The 22,246-nt window shown below is 41.1% G+C and overlaps 1 protein-coding gene across 1 annotated transcript; it reads left to right on the top strand.

Moving 5' to 3' along the window:
- otk (protein tyrosine kinase 7) lies at positions 1-20,877 on the top strand. Its single transcript, XM_017075187.4, has 7 exons — positions 1-204; positions 5,230-5,364; positions 5,444-5,605; positions 15,426-16,315; positions 17,469-18,901; positions 19,263-19,599; positions 20,147-20,877. Exons 1-7 carry the CDS (start codon positions 153-155, stop codon positions 20,237-20,239), a joined length of 3,102 nt encoding a protein of 1,033 aa, XP_016930676.3. The 5' UTR covers positions 1-152; the 3' UTR covers positions 20,240-20,877.
- Positions 20,878-22,246: the final 1,369 nt, after the last annotated feature.

Here is a 22,246-nt window from a genome sequence, read left to right as displayed (position 1 = left end):
CTCTGGTGGATGTGCGAGTGTATTCATCGGATTGCCGATTGCCAGCCCCATTCAAAAAACTTCGATTCTGTTCCGATACGCGAGTGTTCATATTTTTGTCGCGCTAATTGAGAGCGTAGGTGTTAAAGTGTTTGGTATATAAATAAACGAAAATGTCTGCCAGGATGATCTCAATATACAGTCTGGTCATGGCTTTGATGATGGGTAAGTGCACTACCACTATTGAATTATGTGGGTTAAGTGAAGGGTTTGCTCTTCTTTTGGGGGGTGACTAAATTGAAAAATCATGGAAACCTTGCAAACAAATGAATTTTATTTGCCTAAGGGGCTTCCAATTCGCTTTTATTTGCTTGTTTTGATGTCGGCATTTCGAAATTGCTTTTGCAACTGGATCGCTGGCAACTTCAAAGGAATCACAACATTTGTATTGCGTTGAATATTCGCCATTCCATCTTGAATGAGACCACCCATAATGTGGACTCTATTAACCTAAAGGCTCTGCCCTCCACAGAGAACTACTTCTATTACCTTATTCTTTGAGGGCTATTTGGTGTTCTAAGAAGAAAAACCAAAAACCCGAAGAGCCTTTGTCTCTGGCAATTCAATTTGAAAGGCAAGCGGCGTGCAAAATGACTCAATTAAAAGTCAGCCAGGAGCCACCAAGCTGGCATAACTAATTTGGAATAGGAGAAGGAAAGCAGCGGGATAGGAAGCCATTTGGAAAATTATGAGACCTAGTTCCAAATGAAGTCGTTTGGGCAAACATCAGCAGCCAGTAAAGAAAAGCAAATAATGTAAGGAACCCACACACAGAGGCAAAAACTAAGGATCTGGCAAACAGGGTTTAATTTTTCATGACAGATGTTTACCATGTTAAACTTTACTCAAGGTAGAAGGGGGTAATTAAAAGGAGTTTACGCTTGCGGAAGATTAGGTATTTGCTTAATATTACAAGTACTAAATTAAGTTTGTTCTAATAGATCGTATATCAAAACACTTTTGGAATTCTTATGAAGTAATAGAAGGCTGATCTATACATAAAAACTTAAAATCCTTCTGAACTAAGAGTGAATATAATGCATATACCACTTTAGAACATGAAATTCTATTTCAGTCTTACTCCATTTAAACTCTAAACAGGCATCAGGCACTAAACATAATAGACTCTACCTTGTTAATGGTTTCCAAAAGGGAAATGTTTTTCCCAGTGCCAGCACACACACTTGAAATAAAAGGACTTCCCTGCCAAGGATCAGGATAACCACTTGAAGTGAGACAAGCGACGCCGAAATTTTAGCTAATCAAATATAGTTTACAGCAGGGGATTACGAGTGGGATAAGGATCGAGACCGGGGCGGGGGATCTCGGGTCTCAAGAGGGACACGATTATGCAAACGGACGTCCTTAGATACGCATGTGTGTGTGTGTGAGTGTGTGTTAGACAGGACAGGGCTGAGAACTGCTGACTGTTAAGTAGCACAAAGGCAAACAGCCGCTAACAAAAGCCAGCCGGCAGACAGCTGAGGAGCGGGGGATTTGGATTCGCATATTTCAAAATCTGTGCAACGCTACAGAGGTCCATTATTTGTATGGCAAATAATGTGGCTGTGAGTGTGTGTTTGTGAGCGAGTTCCTTTTGTGTGGCAGTCATAATTTGTTATTCAAGCATGCAAAATGCTGCATGCAACATGCCAGGCCAGAAGCAAAGGCAAAAGCATCGCACATCCCACATTAAGGGCAGCTGTGGCAACTACAAAACTCCCCTTCATCAACCTTTGCCACCCCGCCCCTTTCCCTTCGGCCTGTCTGCGTCCTTCGCCAACCTTAAAGACTTCAAGTCGAAAGTTCTCTAAAGAGCCCTCTCGCAAATTGTATGAACTAGCCTTGTACTTGCCTAGAAAGCATAGATATACAGGGGAAATTCTAGGAGTGGAACAAGCTTTCAAAAAATCCAAACTATCAAGTTTTGTTTTATGGGTAACTTGGGTCTTCATAAAGAAAATTGAATATATAAAGCCATAGTAGTTACAGAGCTTCTTTAAAAAATTCTTTTAAAAATCATATACGAAAGAGACAACATTTATTTAGAAGATCAGAACTTAAAGAATGTTTCTTTTTTTCTTTGTCAAGTTTAAAAGAAGTTTTCTTCATTTACTTTTAATTTTTAAACAAGTCAGATTTTTATTATATCCATAGTACAATAATATTTAAATGACGTAACAGTATTACTTTCCTCACAATGTTGTTTGAACTACATAGAAAAAAAGGTCAAGAGAAGCTCAACTCTAGTTGAAAAGAAAGATCCCTGAAAAAACCCTGTGAGTGATTAGCCTTGCTGTAACCTTTAAATTGAATTCCAACTCCATCATAGAATCCAGTCCATCTCGCTTTATTTTTACCCCTGAGAAAACCCTAGATCAAACGTTTGACGCGTAATTGTCAGACACATTTCCACTTTTCATTCAGTGCCTGTCTGTCTGTTGACTTGCAGTTTTCCGGCACCGCTTTTCCCAGACAAATACCACACATTCCAGAGTGACAGTTCAGTTCTAGCTCCCTGTGCCCCCTTCCGCCCTCTAAAGCACAGAATCAAATCAAAACGCCACCCATGGGGCAAGTTCAAGTGGCTGCCACAGTGGGTTGCCTGATTATTACAACAATATTTCGCATTCATTGTGCTTAATCGACAAATGTTGCCGCACAATTTGTGGCAGTCGAAGTTGGATCTCCGTCCGTATCCGAATCTCAAGATGCTGATGAGCAGGAGGCCCCAGCAGTTGGTACTCGAAATGCCGCCTGCTGCTGACTTGCTGATTTCGGTTATTCGAGCCAAACAAACGAACTAATTATCACACACAGTCAGTCGCGGGGGAGAAAGGAATAATACACTGAGAGAAGTTTTTTTGTATTCAATTTATTTTGTATGAGCACCTCTCAAATAGAGACTACAGTAGTGCAAACCCAGGAGATATGTTAAAACGAGACAACCATTTATACTTATAATTAGTTTTTACACAGTTATCAATGATCAATTTGATATTCTTATGTATAACTTATCAGGTACCACTAATCTCTCTTTGAAAATTCTTTCAAACCGAACAAGAGACAAAATGTGCGACGATACACCTAAAATTTACTCTGGGTAAGAGCGAGACAACAATATTCGAAACTCTTCGGAATGAAAAAAGAGATCAGGTTAGCGAACATATTATTACCATAATGTTATGAAATCTTATCAATATGTTCTCTGTATAAGGAAAAGTTGAATATTACATTATTCTTTGGATAAAATTTAGTTAATGGGTAATTAAAAGTATTAGGTATATCAAATTGTGATTATAGGTAATTTCTTATGTGACTTTTTACTCTTATTAGGTATATATAAAAAATGCAAGTAAATAGCTTAACCTGCAAACTAAATAGTTATTTAGAATGATATCAGAAAAGTGAAAAACCAAAATGAATATTAATTAATTCAGTTACTGGCCGACTTCTTTCCGCCCAGTGTATGTCTACAGACAGATCGAGATGGGCAGTTGGGACCGGGACTGCCCGCTGCTCTGGAGTTCTGTCGCTGATGTTTGCAGCATCAACACTTTTTTCAGTTTGCTGCTCCTGCTCCTCCATGGCTCCCCCATCATTTTCCGCACCCCTCACGCATTTTCGTGCCCACATCAGCGCAATCAACGAACTGGGAAGCGGGACGCATATTTCTTTAATCGACGCCCAATAACTGACTTTGTTCCCCCATTCCCGTCGCGAACTCGTTTTCCGCACGGCAAATTAAATCGATTCAGGGGGGATCCCCCCCATCCAGAAAGGGGAAAGAACCCATCTCGAGGAGGGCATCCCAGCGACTACCCAACTGCCTTTTTGGTTGGGCCTTCGTTCGCTGCCTTGTATCATAACACGTCTGCTGGCGATGTGACTGGCATATGAAACCCGTGGAGAACCTTCCTTTTCCCAACCTCCCAAATGCCTGTAATGATGTTGTTGCTGGGCCCGCTTATTGATTCCGTCTTGGGCAAAAAGGAACTCCGGAGTCCGGACGAACCCCACAATCTGAGGTGTTGTCTCAAATTGCTCCAATTAGTGGCCAAATATAATGGTGGCCGTTTTGTAGTTCTTGTTCATGTTCCTGTTTCTGATCCCCCCCCCCCCCCCCCCCCCAGTCGTATAATCAAAAATAATTGCTTTTGAATTGCTTTTTCGTTTCGAGTTGCGGTTGGGAATAATCTTGCTTACTTAGTCACTTGACTTTTTAGCCTCCAATGGCGCCACTTGTGGTCCTATTTAAGCACCTTTAATAGGTTAAAGTCTTTGGGAATCGGTTACTTCCATTTCTTCACAGCTCATTAGGCCATCGTCATTAAAATTCATACACACCTGACCATTGAATTGCATTTTAAATGCAGCAAATTGCATTTGCGGCTGTTGATTTAATATAATAACCGAATTGCATTTACGAGCAAAAAGAAAAGCACACAAATTAAATGAATGAAAACATGTTTTCTCTCTGAATGCGATTATTTTTTTCCGCGGTTTTTATGGCCGCCTTTCTCTGGGCTTTTAATTATGTTGGAACAAAACTCTGAATACGTTTTTGTTTATTTTATTTTTCATACACATATTGTAATTTTGTTTAAGGACACGCAACTTTGGCCGGCAATGTTGTGGGAAACTTTTGCTATGCGGTTTTGGGATACTCTTTTCAAGGATTATTTTCTACATTTTCAAACGTAAGATTTATTACCTAAATGCTAAGTCGTAGGTTGAGTGGTTCCTAAAATTCTTTAAATTTTAAAACATATTTTAAAATGTTATTATAAAATATGTATATAATCAGAACCTATAATATAAAAGGGCATTCTACTTTGCGATGTGTATCTGTTATTTGGATCCCACTTTGTTGGGTATTTTGTTGCTGATGTTTTTGTGCCTTTACCCTTGCAAAGCGCTTAACAAAATTACATTTGCGTTAAACACTGTAATTTAACCAGCTTAAGCGCATTTAATTTGTTTAAACCACTTTAATTAAACGAAATTAGGCTTAATGCAGTTTTTTAGTTAATTATGCGAAATTGGTCGATAAGGGATAATTGTGATGAGCTTAGGCTGTAAAATTTACATTTTAAGAGCTTTTTTAAAGCTGCAACTTTACCCTTTAATCAGGGTAATGAACTATTCTTTTTTTTGCTAACTTCTTGAACCTTTTTTCTGCACTTACAGCTCCCGTTTTGGCCAGCTCATCGCGTTTCCAGCGATTACCACAAAGTCAGTCCGTGGTGGAGGATGAACGCGTGGATTTCGAGTGCGAATCCACGGATTCCTACAGCGAACTGCAGTACGACTGGTTGCATAATGGTGAGCACTGCTTCACATTTACATATCCCATGGACGTGCATTAAGCGTTCGCAATCGCGTTTCTTGCAAACCATTCCAGGTCATCGGATTGCGTATGACAAGCGTGTCTATCAAATCGGCCCCAATTTGCATATCGAGGCGGTGCAGCGTGCAGAGGATGTCGGCGACTACGTTTGCATCGCGACAAATTTGGCCAGCGGCGCCAGGGAGGCGTCTCCGCCAGCCAAATTGAGCGTGATATGTGAGTAGTTATCCCTATCCCCCCAGTCCAATATCCATTCCCAGTCTTACAATACAATTGTTCGCAATAAGCAAATTGACGGATGGTTAAGGGCGACTGCAAATCTGACTTTGCTTGGGGAAATTAACAAAGAGCAATTGAATTGTACGAGGAGACCACAATAACACTAGGGAAAACTTTGGGTTGGTTATTAAAATTTGAAAGTAAAAGTCATTTAGAGGGGTTTTTCTATCAAGAGATTTCTTGCAAAACCAGGTGTAGCATAATCCTTATATAATAAAACATATTTAAGATACGACGGACTGTAAATTGCGATAAGATATATTAGTTTGATATTACATTGGTAGCGCTTTTCCTTGATTTAAACTATATCTTGTCAGGGAACTATATATTTGTATACAACTTACTGAGGGGCTCAAAAATCATAAGATCTGTAAATGCAACTTCGAGTTATAAAGTTGCGGTACACCATTTTCCCTAGAATATTACTAGGTATCTTTTGGCTTAGATAGTAAATAATTTACATCAAAATGAAGGCTTCTCGGATTTCTCTTCGTGTAATTGCTATGCATAGGGCAAATTCATTTGATTAATGCTGCATTTAATGGCACTCCGTCCCCCTGCTCCCCGGGCCCAACCCCTTTTTAGATCTGGGCAGACCACAAGACAACAAGAAAAGGTAAAGAGGCATAAAAACGCAACCGAAGCGGACGAAACACAGCCCAACAAACCGATGAAAGATAAAAACCGAAAGTTTTGATGTACATGCGTCAGATCCCATGCTAACCAAACCCCCCTTCACTACGCCCCTTCTCAAGACCCCTTCCAAAGACCCCTCTCCCCAGAATTACAGGAAGTGCAGTGCAGTGCACAGAATGCAGTCCCATGCACCGGAGCGTGAAGAAGAAGAGACCCTACTGAAGAAGAGCCACACAGAAAGAAGATCATTTCATTTTTGTATTACTATCAAATTGGATCTAGTAGTAGTAAAAATACATTATTTACGGTTCTATTCGATATTAAGAAGATCCAATCTTCTTCTTCAACTAGGATTCACATTTTAAAATGTCAAAATAACTATCTACAATAGGAAGTGTCGGTTTTGGTTCCTAAATATCGTATGGGGGGAACATAATCTCCAAGGGATTCTAATCAATAATTAAATAATTCCTTTCTGAATTGTTCCCCGACCCTTGAGTTCAATTAACTTTCCAACTTATTATTTTTAAATCCTAAAATATATTTTCTTTAGAAATTTCAAAAATATTCCTCAGTGCACTGGTGATTCCTTCAAGTAGCAAGTGCAGTTGCAGTTCTTGGCCTCGTGTTGAGGCAGCGGCGTCACGTGATTGATGTTCATTTAGTTGCATTTGCCTTTAAGCAGAAAAATGCATAAATTTAACAAACAGCTCCGATGCGCTCCCCAAAACTCCCTCCCCCCATCCTTCATTCATGTAAACAAAATGCGGGTTTTTATGCACAATCTGGAGGGCATGTGTTTGGGGGCTTCCTATATGGTAGGAGATATATCTGGTAGCTGCTATCTGCATCTGCATTTGTATCTGTAGCTGGCCTGTCAGCACGGCCACGGCACCCGAGTTCTGATCAAAGCCACCCAACAGTAATGGCATCTTCCCTCCGCTGCTATTTATACACCAGCCTCATCTCAAGTGTTTTTAGCTAATTAATTAACTAATTAATTTGTAGTTTTGGGAGTTGATTTTATTTGCCACCGCTTCTCCCCCCAAAAAGAAAACAGCTGCTGTTGTTGAAAAGCGTTCGGATGCATATATAAGGAGGCTGGATGGGGATGTATCTTGGCGCCAGCTGAAGCTAAGTGGGTTATGTGATTATAGCCCCCTGCCCAGCTTGCATCAATCTCATAATTCTTGAGCACCAGACGAAAACTATTAAAATATGCATGGGACTTGGGATGGTGATGGTGTCATGGTCCTCAGTTAGGGTTCGTAAAGGCTTTTATTCAGGAGCCGTCGCCATTGTCTCCCGTTTGCATTGTCTTAGCCGGGATTTTCTCGTCTCCATTTTCCTCCGAAATAAGTGTTCAATTAAGCGCATGAAAAGTGACATTTTCGCTTGCAACATTTAGCAAATTTGAGATGGAGAATAATTTGAAGAGTGGTAGTGGAAGGCAAATCGAGTTTGTTATTTTTATAAGGGCAGTATAAATTTGTAGATGAAAAATAAATATAAAATGTAGCTTTCTAAAAAAACGATACAGAAGATTGTAAAGGATAGATATACTCGTATATTTCGTTTGTAAACAGATGGAATGGGTGATAAGTATGCCAAATATAATGGTGTAAGCCAGTTGATACTTTTTTAAATACTGGAGGTCCTTGATTTTTGAAGTGAAATTTGTTTAAATTTTTATGAGAAGGCTTCATCGAGCTTGAGCTAAATTAAATTTACGTTCCAATTTGAAATATTTATGGAAGGAAAACCGAGTTTTTTAATTCCTTGAGGGCATTCAAAATATATTTAGATGAAAAATATATCCAATATGTAGCTCTCTATTAAAAAACGATACGTAGGATTGTAATGAATTGATAGATATGATGGAGGATAAATACGCCCAATGAATTGGTAGCAATCCACTTGATACTCTTAATAAGTACGGGAGGTCCTTAATTTTAAAATTATCATTTTTTTTTAAAGAAGGCTTCTTAGACCTTAATTTAAATTAAATTTATGATCAAATATGATATAAAAACAGATTCTTTCTATCATATTTAGATAAATAAAACTTAATTTCAAAGCTCATAAATAAGTAATGTAAAATAAAGATGGTTAGATCTACAGATTAAATAATACAATTAAGTAGATGAGGATTCGGCAAACCTTTCAAAATAATTTGTTAATTAAAAAGGAGCATGCTTCAGCAAATATGTACAGAGAAAAGCAAATCTTAAAGATGCCTGCCATCGCAATGGCCAAGTCAAGAAAACCCCTTTCTCAGGATCATAAAAACGGGAAGACAAATGCTGACAGTGCCTGCCAACTAACCGATGACTACAAAGAATTAAGCAGACAGCGAAGAAATTAAACAGACAGCGAAGCGGCAATAAAACCAGGGCCCAGAATCGAGTCAGGGCCAAAACAAGGAAGAAAGGAGCCGTGTCAGACCAAAACCAGACGACTGCCAGCAGAAGGGGCATGTGGGAAGTGGGAAGTGGGAGGGAAGGACATTCCAAACATTTGCTCAGCGAAAGGGGTTGTTGGACTCTCAGGACTCAGAACCCAGCCAGGATACACAGACTAACAGACTAACCATTGAACAGCTGAGCGGAGCTGGTGGCTAAAAGCAGAGGGAAATGTGTTTGTATGCTGAAATGTATGGGGGAAATGAAATGCAACATTAACACGAAACATAAACATAAAATGAGAAATGGCAGCAGGAACATCGGCAGCAACAATGGCAACCGAACAGCCAGCAAAGTCATAAAAACCAAACAAAATGCAAAGACACACCAAGGACGAGGAGTCCAAAGGGGGGTTGTCAGGACGAAAAGCAACCCTCAAATCGACCGCCCAGGCACCCCCATATCATACATGTGGACTTCTGCTGCTGCTGCTGTTGTATCTGTGCTCTAGACACAAGTTCAAGTTGACTGCAGTTGGCAAGTTGGGTTTTTATTTTACGGATACGGGGGTGGAACGGGATTCCCGGGGTGCCGCGCGGGGGGAAACCGGATAATTTTCATTTTGTGAATGCCGGAAAAACGCATAAAATTTTACGAGCCGAGCTCGGAGAACATTAAAGGGGACGGCAACAGACAGACCGAAAAACAGAAAAACAGACACGAGCTTGGAAACAGAAAATGTAGCCAACTTTTTGGCGCGCTATCCTGCGACCTCTCTCTGTCTCTATTTCTCTTTTACACAGCAAGGAAAATATCATTTTTCGTTTAGGATACTGTTTTAGGTACTAATATAATTTATCAGATAAGTAAAAGGTTCTTAAAAGTGTGGGAAAAATAAAAGGTTCTTAAAAACATGTACTATTGTATTAGATCCTGTGTCTATTTCTCTTTTAAACAGCAAAGAAAATATAATTTGTCGGTTAGGATTAGGTACTGATATAGTGTTTTAGATAAATAAAAGGTTCTTAAAAGTACGCAATAAAATAAAAGGTTCTTAAGAATAGGGAATACTATATTATTTTGTAAGAAACACTATAATCTCTTTGTATCCAATAATTATATATAATTAGTATACTAACGTACGAGATTTAAAAGGTTCTTAAAAGTATATTCTAAAGTGAAAGGCTTATAAAAAGATGCAATAAGATTCATTTTGAAAACAAAATTTTATTTTTAATCCAAAATTATAATTTGTTTAAAGATCTTAAAATAAATTTTTTCTATTCAAAGCACACACTTCATAGATCCTTTGTTTCCAACCTTTTTTTTCCTGTGCATCTCTTTCGACCACTCTTTTTCTAGCTCTAGGATAGTCTTTATTTTCTTTTTTGGCATTTATTTTACTTTTAGCTTTTCTGTGCTGTTACACGAGTTGATCATTAGCAACTTTTGGGGAAAGCATCGGCACCAGGGGCGTAGTTCAGGGAAACCCCCATTGAAAACGGGGGTTTTGCCCTTGCGGGAGGTTAAAGGTCGAAATAGCTTAAATCCCCTGTCCGTTAGCCACTGGAAAAACCAGAGAGCAGACAACGTGCGATAATCGAATGTTTAACGTTTTAATTTGAAAAGCATTTGGGGGTGCTGAGACAGCGACTGGCCAACTTTAATTAAAGATTCCATGATAACGCACTGGAGGACCCATAGACCATCGAATGTGCTACGGTCAGTCGTTGCAATAAATATTCCATAAATGGCTGGCCTCTGAAATCGGAGAGCCGAGAAAATGGTTGGGAATAATGTGAAACTCATTGAAACCGAAATCCGTTGATGGAAGGCACTCATCGATTTGTATCTGGGAAATAGTTCATTTGTTGAGTGATTATCTGCAAACAATTTTGATACAATAGCCCCTGCACTTCCCGCCTGCATCTGCGCCAATTTGTGAAATGGGTCAATAACTTGTAAGCCGCTTTGTGTGCGGTGCACACAGAATGCCCGGCCAATTGAAGTGAAATGGAGTGGAGTAGCTGGAAAGGCAGAAGGGCTGCGTAAGTCCATTAACGTTTACAATTACTGCCGGCCACTTCAGAAACTCAGAAACCCCTTCTATGGGCTCCCATTTTCCATCTTTCAATAGAGGTGGACACGGGCCACTTGGGTTTATGACAGCGCTGAAAACATTGCCACTCGAGTTCGAGCCACAGCCACTGCCCGGCCAAATAATCTATTTTTGATTATCAATTAATTATATTTTCATAAAAGTGAGCGATAAAAAGGCAGTGCAGCACTGCAGCTCCAAACAAAAAAAAGAAGCGTGAAACATAAAAAATAGTTATCTTATCGTGGGCTCACAGTTGACGAAATAAGACGCAGTCGGCACACTTATTCCGCCTTTGGGGTCTTGGGTTCTTGGGTTCTTGAAGCAGAGAAGGAGGGTTAGTTTCAAGACCCTAGCGATAAGAACAAACCGATCTGCTGCTCTCCAACTCCCCGGGCAACTGTCAATTCCGATATCTATAATTCTGCCCGCCTTTTCACATTTACTTCCACTTTGTTTACCCAAGGCGTCTCTATTTTTTTATGGGTCCCACTCACACCCCCGGCATTCCGGCAATTGTTTACAGCGATTGTGGTTTATGCTCCAGCCGGCGAAAAGTTTAACAAATTTATTTTGTTTCGGAGTCATGTTGGTTTACTTCGTTTTAGTCTCCACATTCCCAGTTCCCAGTTTTCAGTGTTGCCCTGTGTGTTTACCTCGTCTTGCACGTTCAACGTGTGAATGACGGCCGCCTTCCGACCCCGAACCCCGCCCCCTTTCCAACTCCCTCCCACGCCCACAGGTATACGGTCCATACATCCATATAACCCATAGGTGTCAAAAGATCTGCAGCCTCTGACGATGCATACATCAGCCTAATGAGACGCTCGTTAATTAGCGAGACGCGGCGCGGCTAGCTCGTAATTTGAGTTACAGTTAGGCCACGTTTATTCCTACCTGCCGGTAGTTAGCGAACATGGTCTATACGAGGTACTGGTTCCCGAGATCTCTAAGGAATCTGAACTTGAGTGGTCCCACAGATAAAGATGTATCTCAAACAAACTCTAGATTCAAGGTAATCTTTCGTCTTGTTTCTGCCAGCGGAAGCAAATACCAGTTAGCCCATAAAAGTACTTTAGAGATTGAAGTTTAAACATGATTATGCAAAATAAATAGCTACACCTACTTTATAAACTAAACAAACGTTTGATGAAAGCAATATTGTAAGTTTCAACATAATAGACAGAACTCGTTAAAGTGTACACTAAAGAATTTACTACACAAAAAGTATTTATGCTCTTGAGTGAGTAGAATATAGCTATACCATAATATTTTTCATAACTACTCATACACATTCACCTAAAATTAAAGAGGTACTTTTACAATATACAATCAATTAAAGAAGTATTTTTGCTCTTGAGTGAGTTGATTATAGCACTTCCATAATACATTTCAAATTTACCCATCATCTGTCTTTGTATCTTTATCCAAAAAACGTTTACAATACATCTCCAAATTTAAGAAATGGTAATTCAAAATAGTATTCAATATATATTTTACGATGTAAAATATTTAAGCTCTTGAGTAAGTAGATACTCCCTAACATATTTCATAACTACTTATAAGCTGGCTTTGTATCTTTTAGTTGTAAGCGAAATGTAGCTGAACAACCTATTTAACGAACAATACCAGTATGGATATATCAATAAATAAGATTTCCCCACTTCTGTGTTAGAATGCCTAGCCGTCAGATACTTTCGTGTTTACCTCTCAAAGGCCCATCTTGAGCCGACTGCACACTTTACCTGCTGCTCACTTCCCCCAGATGTTTGGCCATCCATTAGATACTTTCGCTCGTCGGCCGTCCAAGTGCCAATTAGTTCACTCTACTGTCATTTTAGTCGTAACATATACCAAAAGTTTGTGCCACAGGCCTCAGCCGAATGGCTGAACGTATCCATCGGTACGTAGTCGTCGTCGAGCTGACGGACGTGCCCCAAGAAGAGCAAATACACAAACACATTTCAAACTTTTGACACTTCCCCTCAGAGGAGACGAAGACACGGCTCTGTTTATTGAGTTGTTGCTGTCGGTCTTGGGCTGTTCGGTTCTGTTTTTCCGTTGCCTGCCACCAAATAAGTGTCTACAAATATTTAGAGGCATTTTTTGTTCACTGACTCCGCGAGACGCAAACAAAGTCGGTGCCCAAACAAGATTTATGTGCATATGTAAATTTTCTCTAACGCGGCCAGCAAACCGCAGCCCAGACCTGGCAAACATTCAGATAGGCAAAGAGGAAAAATATCCATAAAACATACATCAACCATTTGCCTAGTCCGCTCCTTCCAGCCGAAGATAAAAAATGTTTTATGAAAATTATGCCACCATCTCCGAAGGCTGTTGGAATGGAAATGGAATACATATACACAAAACCGAACCCAAGCAAATAAAGAATCAGAGATGAAAAACAATTTGAATAAATTATTTGGTGGGATTCCAAATTAGAACTTTAAGGCGAAACATCGCTCTGCATCCGACAATTATCACTCGAGATACAAAAGGATCTCATTCACATCAACACAATGGGCTGCAGATACACGATTGCAGCTTGAAGATATGATGGAAGTCCGGTAATACAACAGTCCACACTGGAAAACTTTTTTACAATTTTTTTTAAAATTAAGAATGTAGAAAACTTGGGATATTAATATTTTTGTAGTATTTAAACAGTGATATATTTAATGTTTTGAGAACATAATTGAATTATATTGTTAACCTACAAATCGAAAAGATGTTCTAGATTATGTTGATCTATACCTTATAGGTTGATTACTTCTTTTAGATGAATTCCTGTCATATTTATTATTCAGGAATAGATATATTTTCTTCAGTGCAGCGATTGTGTGTGCTAGCGTGTCTGCAACACGACCGGCCACGCCCCTTGCGCCTCCGGCTGCCACTAAAACATAAATTAAACCCTATGCCATGGCCCAGAGTTTAGAGAGCAGCGCATTCTTCTCTTGCACTGCAGTTTTTTTTGCCCTTACTTTTTTTATGCTCTTTTCTTTTCCGCCACAAAAACTCTTTTCTCATGCGGCAATTGTTGGCAAGTACCGTTCCATTCCGTTCCGTCTGGCCAAGAAGTGGAAAGCCCGGGGGCTAGGAAAATGAGGGGGGAGGGGGGCTGGGGCATGTGAGCATTTACATATGGACAGCAAGGTGGGAGCTTGGTGGGGTCCGGGTTCGGGTCCGGGTCTTCCCCTGACTGACAGTTCAATTTATGCTTCCTCGGCACCTTAAATGGGCTGCCAGGCTTCGCCGATAAAGACAAAGATTGCAGCGTCGTGTTCGGCGCTGAACTGACGATAAAATGCACTTAATGCCCCGCGAAATACTTGCAAGGGAAATATGTATACTCATATAGACGAGTATAACCGAGGGCCCAGAGAAGCGGAAAGCAGAAAATCAGTAATCAGAAGAGGGAACGAGCGAAGCGAATTCGCACAGCCAAGAAAACGCATTAAGGCTAAATGTATCTTCCGGATATATTATGCATATTTATGGAATGCCAGCCTATTCGGTTTCACCGGGGCTGATCAATAACTTTAAGGGGCGTCCCTTTGGCATCGAGAACTCCGCTGGCTGAACTGCTGCAGCAACCCTCGGCCTGCGTCTTGCATTAATTCAATTAGTTTATAGCCCACGCTCATTTTAAGGCTTTAATCTCCACATCTGCCGGGGCTCTCACACAGCGAGAAAAATAGAGCATTATATAGTCTTTCGTTTTACTATACTTATGGCAAAATAGTCACAAAAGTTATAATTTATTAAAAGTTATAAGCAAAATAAAATCATTCTAATCCATATTTTGACATCTCTCAAATTAAATTTTTATACCCTTGCAGAGTTATTATAATTTCAGTCCGAATTTCGCAACACAGTGGAGGAAACATTTAGAAAGTTTAGCCAATTTAATAATATTTTTTGGTCATAAAATTTGATAACAAAACTTCCGTAATTAAAAGGTGAGATCGTCACTGCTTTTTTAAGCCAAGTGGTGTTTTTGTCTTACGAAACAAAAATTATAGCTTCGTCATTTTTGGACATGTTTGGTTCTTCTCTGGTATTTTTTTAGGATTATAAAATTTAAAATTAAATTTTGTTTTAATCGCATCATGAAATCATATAGCTGCCATAGCTTCCTTTCTTCTTTACATAGACCTCTGGTGCACTGAATTTTAAGTAGATTCGGTTTAAAAATTGTTCAATAATTTGAGCCTTTAAAATGATATTATGGAGACACAATAATGTTAAATCTAATTTCATAAGAGCTGATAAAGTTGGATCGGTACGCCGAACTCAACTTTCATGTCGACGTGGAGGCAGTTCCTTGTTTGCCAAGATCTTTCGAGGATCTCGAAGACCAGGTGGAATATACGTCTCATTATCTGGACTTCATCAAAGCCTGTTTTGCCGGGACAAATAGATAGATATAGATTGATATAAGACCTAGTGGCTTATCGCCTGGTCACCAACTCAATTGGTACCATACAATTAGTCAATATTATGTATATGGTATATGATAGTCGGGGCACACAAAAAAAAACTTTCTTAGTTACAAGCAAAAAAATGCATTTTTTTTAAAGTGTAATGACATAAATTTTCCCGGTTCTTTTTACAGATCTGGAATCGGCTAGTGTGCAGCTGTTGGGCAGCAATCGCAACGAGCTGCTGCTTAAGTGCCACGTGGAGGGCGCCTCGGGGGACTTGGAGCCGCTGGAGATCGAATGGTACCGCAACAGCGAAAAGTTAAGCACCTGGAAGAACGTCCAACTGGACCAGCACCGTCTAATAATCCGACAACCGGGATCCGCCGACGATGGTCTATACCGCTGCACCGCCTCCAATGCCGCGGGTCGGGTGATGAGCAAACAGGGCTACGTCTATCAGTCCGATGTGAAGTGCCTGCCCAGACTTCCCAGGCGGAAGAACCAAAAGATGCTGGAGTCCTGGGATAAGCAGACGTTCCTGTGCCGCGGCAAACGTGGAGGATCTGGTGGATTGGAGGCCCTGCCCGCCGCTCCCGAGGATCTGCGCATTGTCCAGGGACCCATGGGCCAGGTGGTCATCAAGGAGGGCGAACCCACTGCACTGACCTGTCTCTATGAACTTCCCGATGAGCTGCAGAACCAACGCATCCAACTCCGTTGGCGAAAGGACGGAAAACTTCTGCGACAAGTGGAACTCGGTGGTTCGGTGCCCATTCCGGGACACTCCTCCGATTCTGGCAAGGATTCCCTGCTAAGGGAAGATGCGAGATTAGTGCTCCACAAGCAGAATGGCACCTTGAGCTTCGCCAGCATTATAGCCAGCGATGCGGGTCAGTACCAATGTCAACTGCAATTGGAGGCCCATGCGCCGATTAATTCATCTCCTGGCGTCCTGGAGGTCATCGAACAGCTCAAGTTTGTGCCACAACCCACCTCCAAGAATCTGGAGCTTGATGCAGTCGTGGCCAAAGTGCACTGCAAGGCCCAGGGCACTCCAACGCCCGAGGTGCAATGGATGCGGGTGAGTCATCAAGGGGGTTTTAGGTATACGATTTTCAGCAGAATGTGTAGGTATTACTATTTGTATTAGGTTTAAAACAAATTTTGTTAAGATCTTAATATCAGAGTTAAAATATTAAATTTACCAAAAATATAAGAGGTAGAGACTTTAAACTAATTTGTTTAGAATTTTGATATTGAGATTTCGAGTTCAACATTTTTGGTAACATACTTTTAGACACCTTTCAATCTTTCTTAAAATTAAATGTAACTTTTAAATTGAAGTCTGTGCTCCTTAATTAAAAGGATAATTATTTGAAATCCCCAAAATGAGTATAGCTGATATTTCCAATAACAAATCTCTATAGAAACCATCGTTAGTCCACAAGAAAACGATTGACATCCGTTTATTCAGTTATTGCCAAGGTACTTCAGTCTTCATTTTGACAGCTCTCAAATGGGAATGTTAGACACTGGTGCCACTTTTGTTCCCACTCCATTGCAGTGATGGCCACATGTCACTGGCAAATTGAAAAACGCGCAATGCGCCGCTGGGCAAACTTTTCCTTCCAAACAAACCGTTTCATATGCAAAACTCTATTGAGTCTATCTGGCCTAAGCACCCTTCTTCAGCCCCCCAGATCCCGAATTCGAACCCAAAAAACCCACTCTATTCGCCAGCCATTGGGCGTTTTGTGTTGCCAGCTGTTTGCCATGGCCAACCAATTTCGACAACCGTTTGTCTATTTGGGAATGGGCTCAAAAAAAAGAGGATCGAACCCTTTCAAAAGAAGTTTTTCATTTGGCCGAAAAACAAACCTGGCTCAAACCTGTTCAAAGTGTTGTGTGTCCCTTTTTTGGTTTGTTTTTTTGAATTTTTGATGAAAACGCATGGCACACGTTGGCAAATTGGTCGGTAATGGTCAGCTGTCTGTTTCTATTTCTCATAGACACCGAGCAAAAAACATTATTTTTACCTTGATATTAACAGATTGAAAATGCAAAACAAATTTGCATATTTCTTTGATATTTAAATTTGGATATTGTGGTATTACTTAGACTTGGAGTAGCTAGAAAATATTTTTTCAAATATACTTTTCCATATTTTACATTTACTTGCAGCTTTAATAGGAATTCTTTTATTAAAATAAACTATTATTCTTTTTTCTATACAGGATGGTGCCAATACCTCTCTACCCGACCAAGTCGAAGTGGATGCCAATGGAACACTAATTTTCAGGAACGTAAACTCGGAGCACCGGGGCAACTACACCTGTTTGGCCAGCAACACCCAGGGTCAGATCAACGCCACCGTGGCCATAAATGTGGTGGTCACTCCCAAGTTCAGTGTGCCTCCGGTGGGACCCATTGAGACCTCGGAGCAGGGCACCGTGGTGATGCATTGCCAGGCAATCGGAGATCCCAAGCCGACGATTCAGTGGGACAAGGATCTGAAGTATCTGAGTGAGAACAACACGGATCGGGAGAGATTTAGGTTTCTGGAGAACGGCACTCTGGAGATACGGAATGTCCAGGTGGAGGACGAAGGCAGCTACGGCTGCACCATTGGTAACAGTGCGGGACTCAAGCGAGAAGATGTCCAGCTGATGGTGAAGACGATTGGCGACGTGTTTGCTACAGAGGAATCCGGTGGCGATGGCTTCCTGGTCACCCGAGCTGTACTGATCACCATGACGGTGGCTCTGGCCTACATAGTTCTAGTGGTGGGTCTAATGCTGTGGTGTCGCTATCGTCGCCAGGCCAGAAAAGCCCGCCTGAACGAGCTGAGCACCAAGGAAGCTGGCGGAGATCAGCCAGATGCAGCGGTTAATGGCAAGGGTTCGGAGCAGGAGCCCTGCCTCTCCAAGCAGCACAATGGCCACAGCAAATCGCGGTCAAAATCCAGTGGGGATGCCCAGAAATCCGATGACACTGCCTGCAGTCAGCAGTCGAGAGCCTCCAAGAAATCGGCCCACATTTACGAGCAATTGGCCTTGCCAAGGTCTGGACTTAGTGAACTCATCCAAATTGGTCGTGGTGAGTTTGGGGATGTGTTTGTGGGCAAGCTTAAGGCCACCCTGGTGACCTCACCCACGGACAAGGATGCGGATACGGAAAAGCAGCACAGCAATAGCGAAAATGGCAGCGGAGGCAGCGGAAGTGGTAGCACCACACTGAGCACTCTCAACGAGAAGCGACGCTCGAAGACCTCCATGGATGACATCGAGGAGATAAAGGAGGAGGAGCAGGAGCAGCCGGATCAAACGGGACTCGAGCAGCTGGTCCTGGTCAAGGCCCTAAACAAGGTGAAGGACGAGCAGGCCTGCCAGGAGTTCCGCAGGCAGTTGGATCTGCTGCGGGCCATCTCGCACAAGGGAGTTGCTCGTCTATTTGGCCTGTGTCGCGAAAAGGACCCGCACTACATGGTACTGGAGTACACCGACTGGGGCGATCTCAAGCAGTTCCTCCTGGCCACTGCTGGAAAAGTAAACACTGCCACCGCAGGAAGCTCCTCGCCGCCGCCACTGACCACCAGCCAGGTCTTGGCCGTGGCCTACCAAATCGCCCGAGGAATGGACGCCATCTACAGAGCTCGGTTCACCCATAGGTAAGCTTCATTGAATAGTTCTTTAATTTTTAAAAATGCATGGATAAAAAATTCATAAGATATGGTAAGATACCACCATCCAGTATTTCGCTCTCTGGTCCCATTTCGGAGAGATTCTCTCGCTCTAACACAGATACATTTTAGGCGCTATCTCATTTCTTTCTATCTTTTCGGGCTTGAGAGAATTTTTAAAGAGAGAAAATCTAAGAAATAGTAAAAATGATTCCTTATACATAAATGATAAATTGATTCTTAAATGCTTTTTCTTCTTGTGTGGAACTTAAGGAAAATGTATAAAAAAATTGATTATACTTTGATTGAATATCTCTAAACTTTGTTATCATATTTGGTTACTTCACAGGGATCTGGCCACTCGGAACTGCGTGATCTCCAGTGAGTTTATAGTGAAGGTATCCTATCCGGCCCTCTGCAAGGACAAGTACAGCCGAGAGTACCACAAGCACCGCAATACGTTGCTCCCCATCCGCTGGCTGGCACCCGAGTGCATCCAGGAGGACGAGTATACCACCAAGAGCGACATCTTCGCCTACGGAGTGGTGGTGTGGGAGCTCTTCAACCAGGCCACCAAGCTTCCCCACGAGGAGCTGACCAACGAGCAGGTGGTGCAGCGATCCCAGGCTGGGTCCTTGGAGTGGTCGGTGGCCGAGGCGACGCCTGATAGTCTTCGGGAGATATTGGTAAGCTAATCACATCTTAACCATCATAAACATATCTTAATAAATATTGTAATAGGATTTAAACCTAAAAGAAATAATAAGATAATAGTATAGTTCAAAGGATCTACTAAGGGGTTTTACTTATATTTAGAAGATTTATGACTATTTCTTAGCAGCTGGTCATTTCACTAGGAATATTTAGTATTTTCAGAGGCGGTCGTTTTTATTAGTATGGTAATTTATACTGATTCTTGTAGGTTTTTTGGGGATTAAAGAGTATCTTTTCTGCATATAACCACACTTCCACTTAAATATCATGTTTGCCCAAGAAATGGTATTAATAATACTAAATAAAATAATTATTTTATGACGTTTGGTTTTTTTATTATAATAGTATTTATTATAATAGATGATCCTTGTGTGTAAGAGCATATCTTTTATCTGTAAAACCAATATGTAATAATCATGTTATGAGAGGCTTTTCGTTATAGCTTATTATGAAGTGACTATTGGTCGTCCTTTTTAAAGACCTCACAACTAATTTACCCATCCACTTTTCCCTTTTCAGCTGTCCTGTTGGGTGACCAATCCCAAGGAGCGACCCTCGTTCAGCCAACTGGGGGCTGCCCTGAGCAAGGCCATGCAGAGTGCCGAGAAGTGATCGCAGACTGATGGAGCATTTGCCAAAAAGTAATTCGTAGTATTGTCTGTAGTGTCGGCCCGAGTACTCTCCCCGCTCAGAAACCTAGTCTTAAGTTCGAAGGATGTCTGCGCCTGTTCAACATGCGTACTATATGGCACACAGACCGATGGCTACATTTTCTAACAATAACTGTACAAACACACCATATATACACTATATATATTTGAATGGGGATATCTTCGAGAATAGTATTTGCGTGGTGCTGCATACCCATAAGTATGCAGCTAAAATGTACATAAAAACTGCCACAAATATGCATTTAAACCAGTTGAAGCATTTCTAGTATTAGAGCATTTTAACCTTCATCAGCATTTTATAATCCACTTCTAAGCTAAATTAGTACGTATAAATACACAAACATATGCATCACACAAACAACGAGCGATTTCAATGTTCTCAAACATTGAGAAACTAAGCCAAATTTTAAGTTTAGCGTTGAGTAAAACACACCCACATATATTTTATCACAAGCCTAGTTATATATTTAAATGCATAAGAAGAACCAGCCGAAACAAATTTATGACTAGCCATTTAAGCTTTGATGCATGTTTACAAAACATTTAAATAAACCCGAATAAATAAATTTAACCAAAAAAGCAAAAATTCAAAAGGACTCGGCTTTCTTTCGAAAGGGAATAAAAAGCAAAACCCTCGTTGGGCTACTATTTTTTATAGACATTTCATTTGGCATGGCAAATTTGTTGAGGGTCCTTTGGGCCGAAAGCGGACTTGGCTCATTCACACTTCACTTGATTTGAAAAATGAGCGCCTATTGAATGGAGGAGGATGGGGGGCGTCTTGCCTCCGCATCTTTTCCCAAAACGATTGACAAACAAACATGGCAATAAACCGTAAAGTTGGCTCGGCTTATTGGGGCTTAAAGTCGCCACCCCGCTACCCGCTACCCGCTTTTTGATCCACCGGAAGTTCCAGCGCCTACGTAGCCAAAAAAGTTTCCTCGTGCGAAAACTTTGGCCAGGACCAAATCCAAATCCAAGCCATGTATATTTGCATTTGAATCGGCAGCAAAAACAACACCGTTTCACAATGAGTTGCCATTTTCCTGGGATAGTCGATAGGCTGCTTAGCTTTTCCGGGCACGTACAAATATCTGCCTGTCATGAATATCAAATGCCTACAAAAAAAGGTTTGATTGAACAGTTGGTAGCAGGAAGTGTGGCAGGAAAAAAAAAGGGAAGAGTATATAGGATAGGGAAAACACGAAGAAATGATACTCTATTAAAGAAAATAGCTTGTCAATTCCCCAAAGAGCCACTCTTTAAAATTGACACACCCCTTTGATAACTCACAAAAGCATTAGTGAACATATCTCCACTTTGTTTGTCCAACTCAAAGGCTCAACTGCATTTGCAATTGGCAAATCTGCCGAAAATAAAATACACGACCTGCCGCACATGGCGTATGCGCAATATTTGCAATGTTTGTAATGGAACGACAGATGCAGTGCAACAAAAGCCTAAGCTCGACAGCAGAGAGAAACATAAAAATGCCATTTCATATGGCTTTCAATTTATTAATATTTTATACGGGCCACTGGCAGAAAGGGAATAAATAGAGAGTGCGGCAGTGGAATGGGCCAAAATGGCTTTGGCAATTCAGGCGTAAAATGTGCATTACTCATACGCCGCATGGGCCAACGGTGGAATGACCTAGGCCACTTTGTTATGCCTTTTACCTGGGCGCACGCATAAATTGCACACATTACATTACGCATACGCACCGATGGCCAGGCCCTCTGACACACTAATAAATTACGCATTAAATTTTTCGGCTACTGTTTACAGCCCAGCGGCAAAGCCATCAAGTGACTCGAAAGCCAGCAGATTGATGGTACAACTCGCTGTCGAGTTGCCTCATTATGGAGTCCTGGAGTCCCCCAAAAAAACATATTTTCGCATTCATCATGGAGCAAAAGTTTTCCAAGCCGCGAAAGTGGAAAAGGGG

Source organism: Drosophila suzukii, chromosome 2R, assembly GCF_043229965.1.
Source record: "Drosophila suzukii chromosome 2R, CBGP_Dsuzu_IsoJpt1.0, whole genome shotgun sequence".
NCBI classification, from domain to species: Eukaryota; Metazoa; Arthropoda; class Insecta; order Diptera; family Drosophilidae; genus Drosophila; species Drosophila suzukii.
The sequence above is the reverse complement of the archived record's forward strand: the minus strand, read 5'-3'. Positions and strand labels throughout refer to the sequence as shown.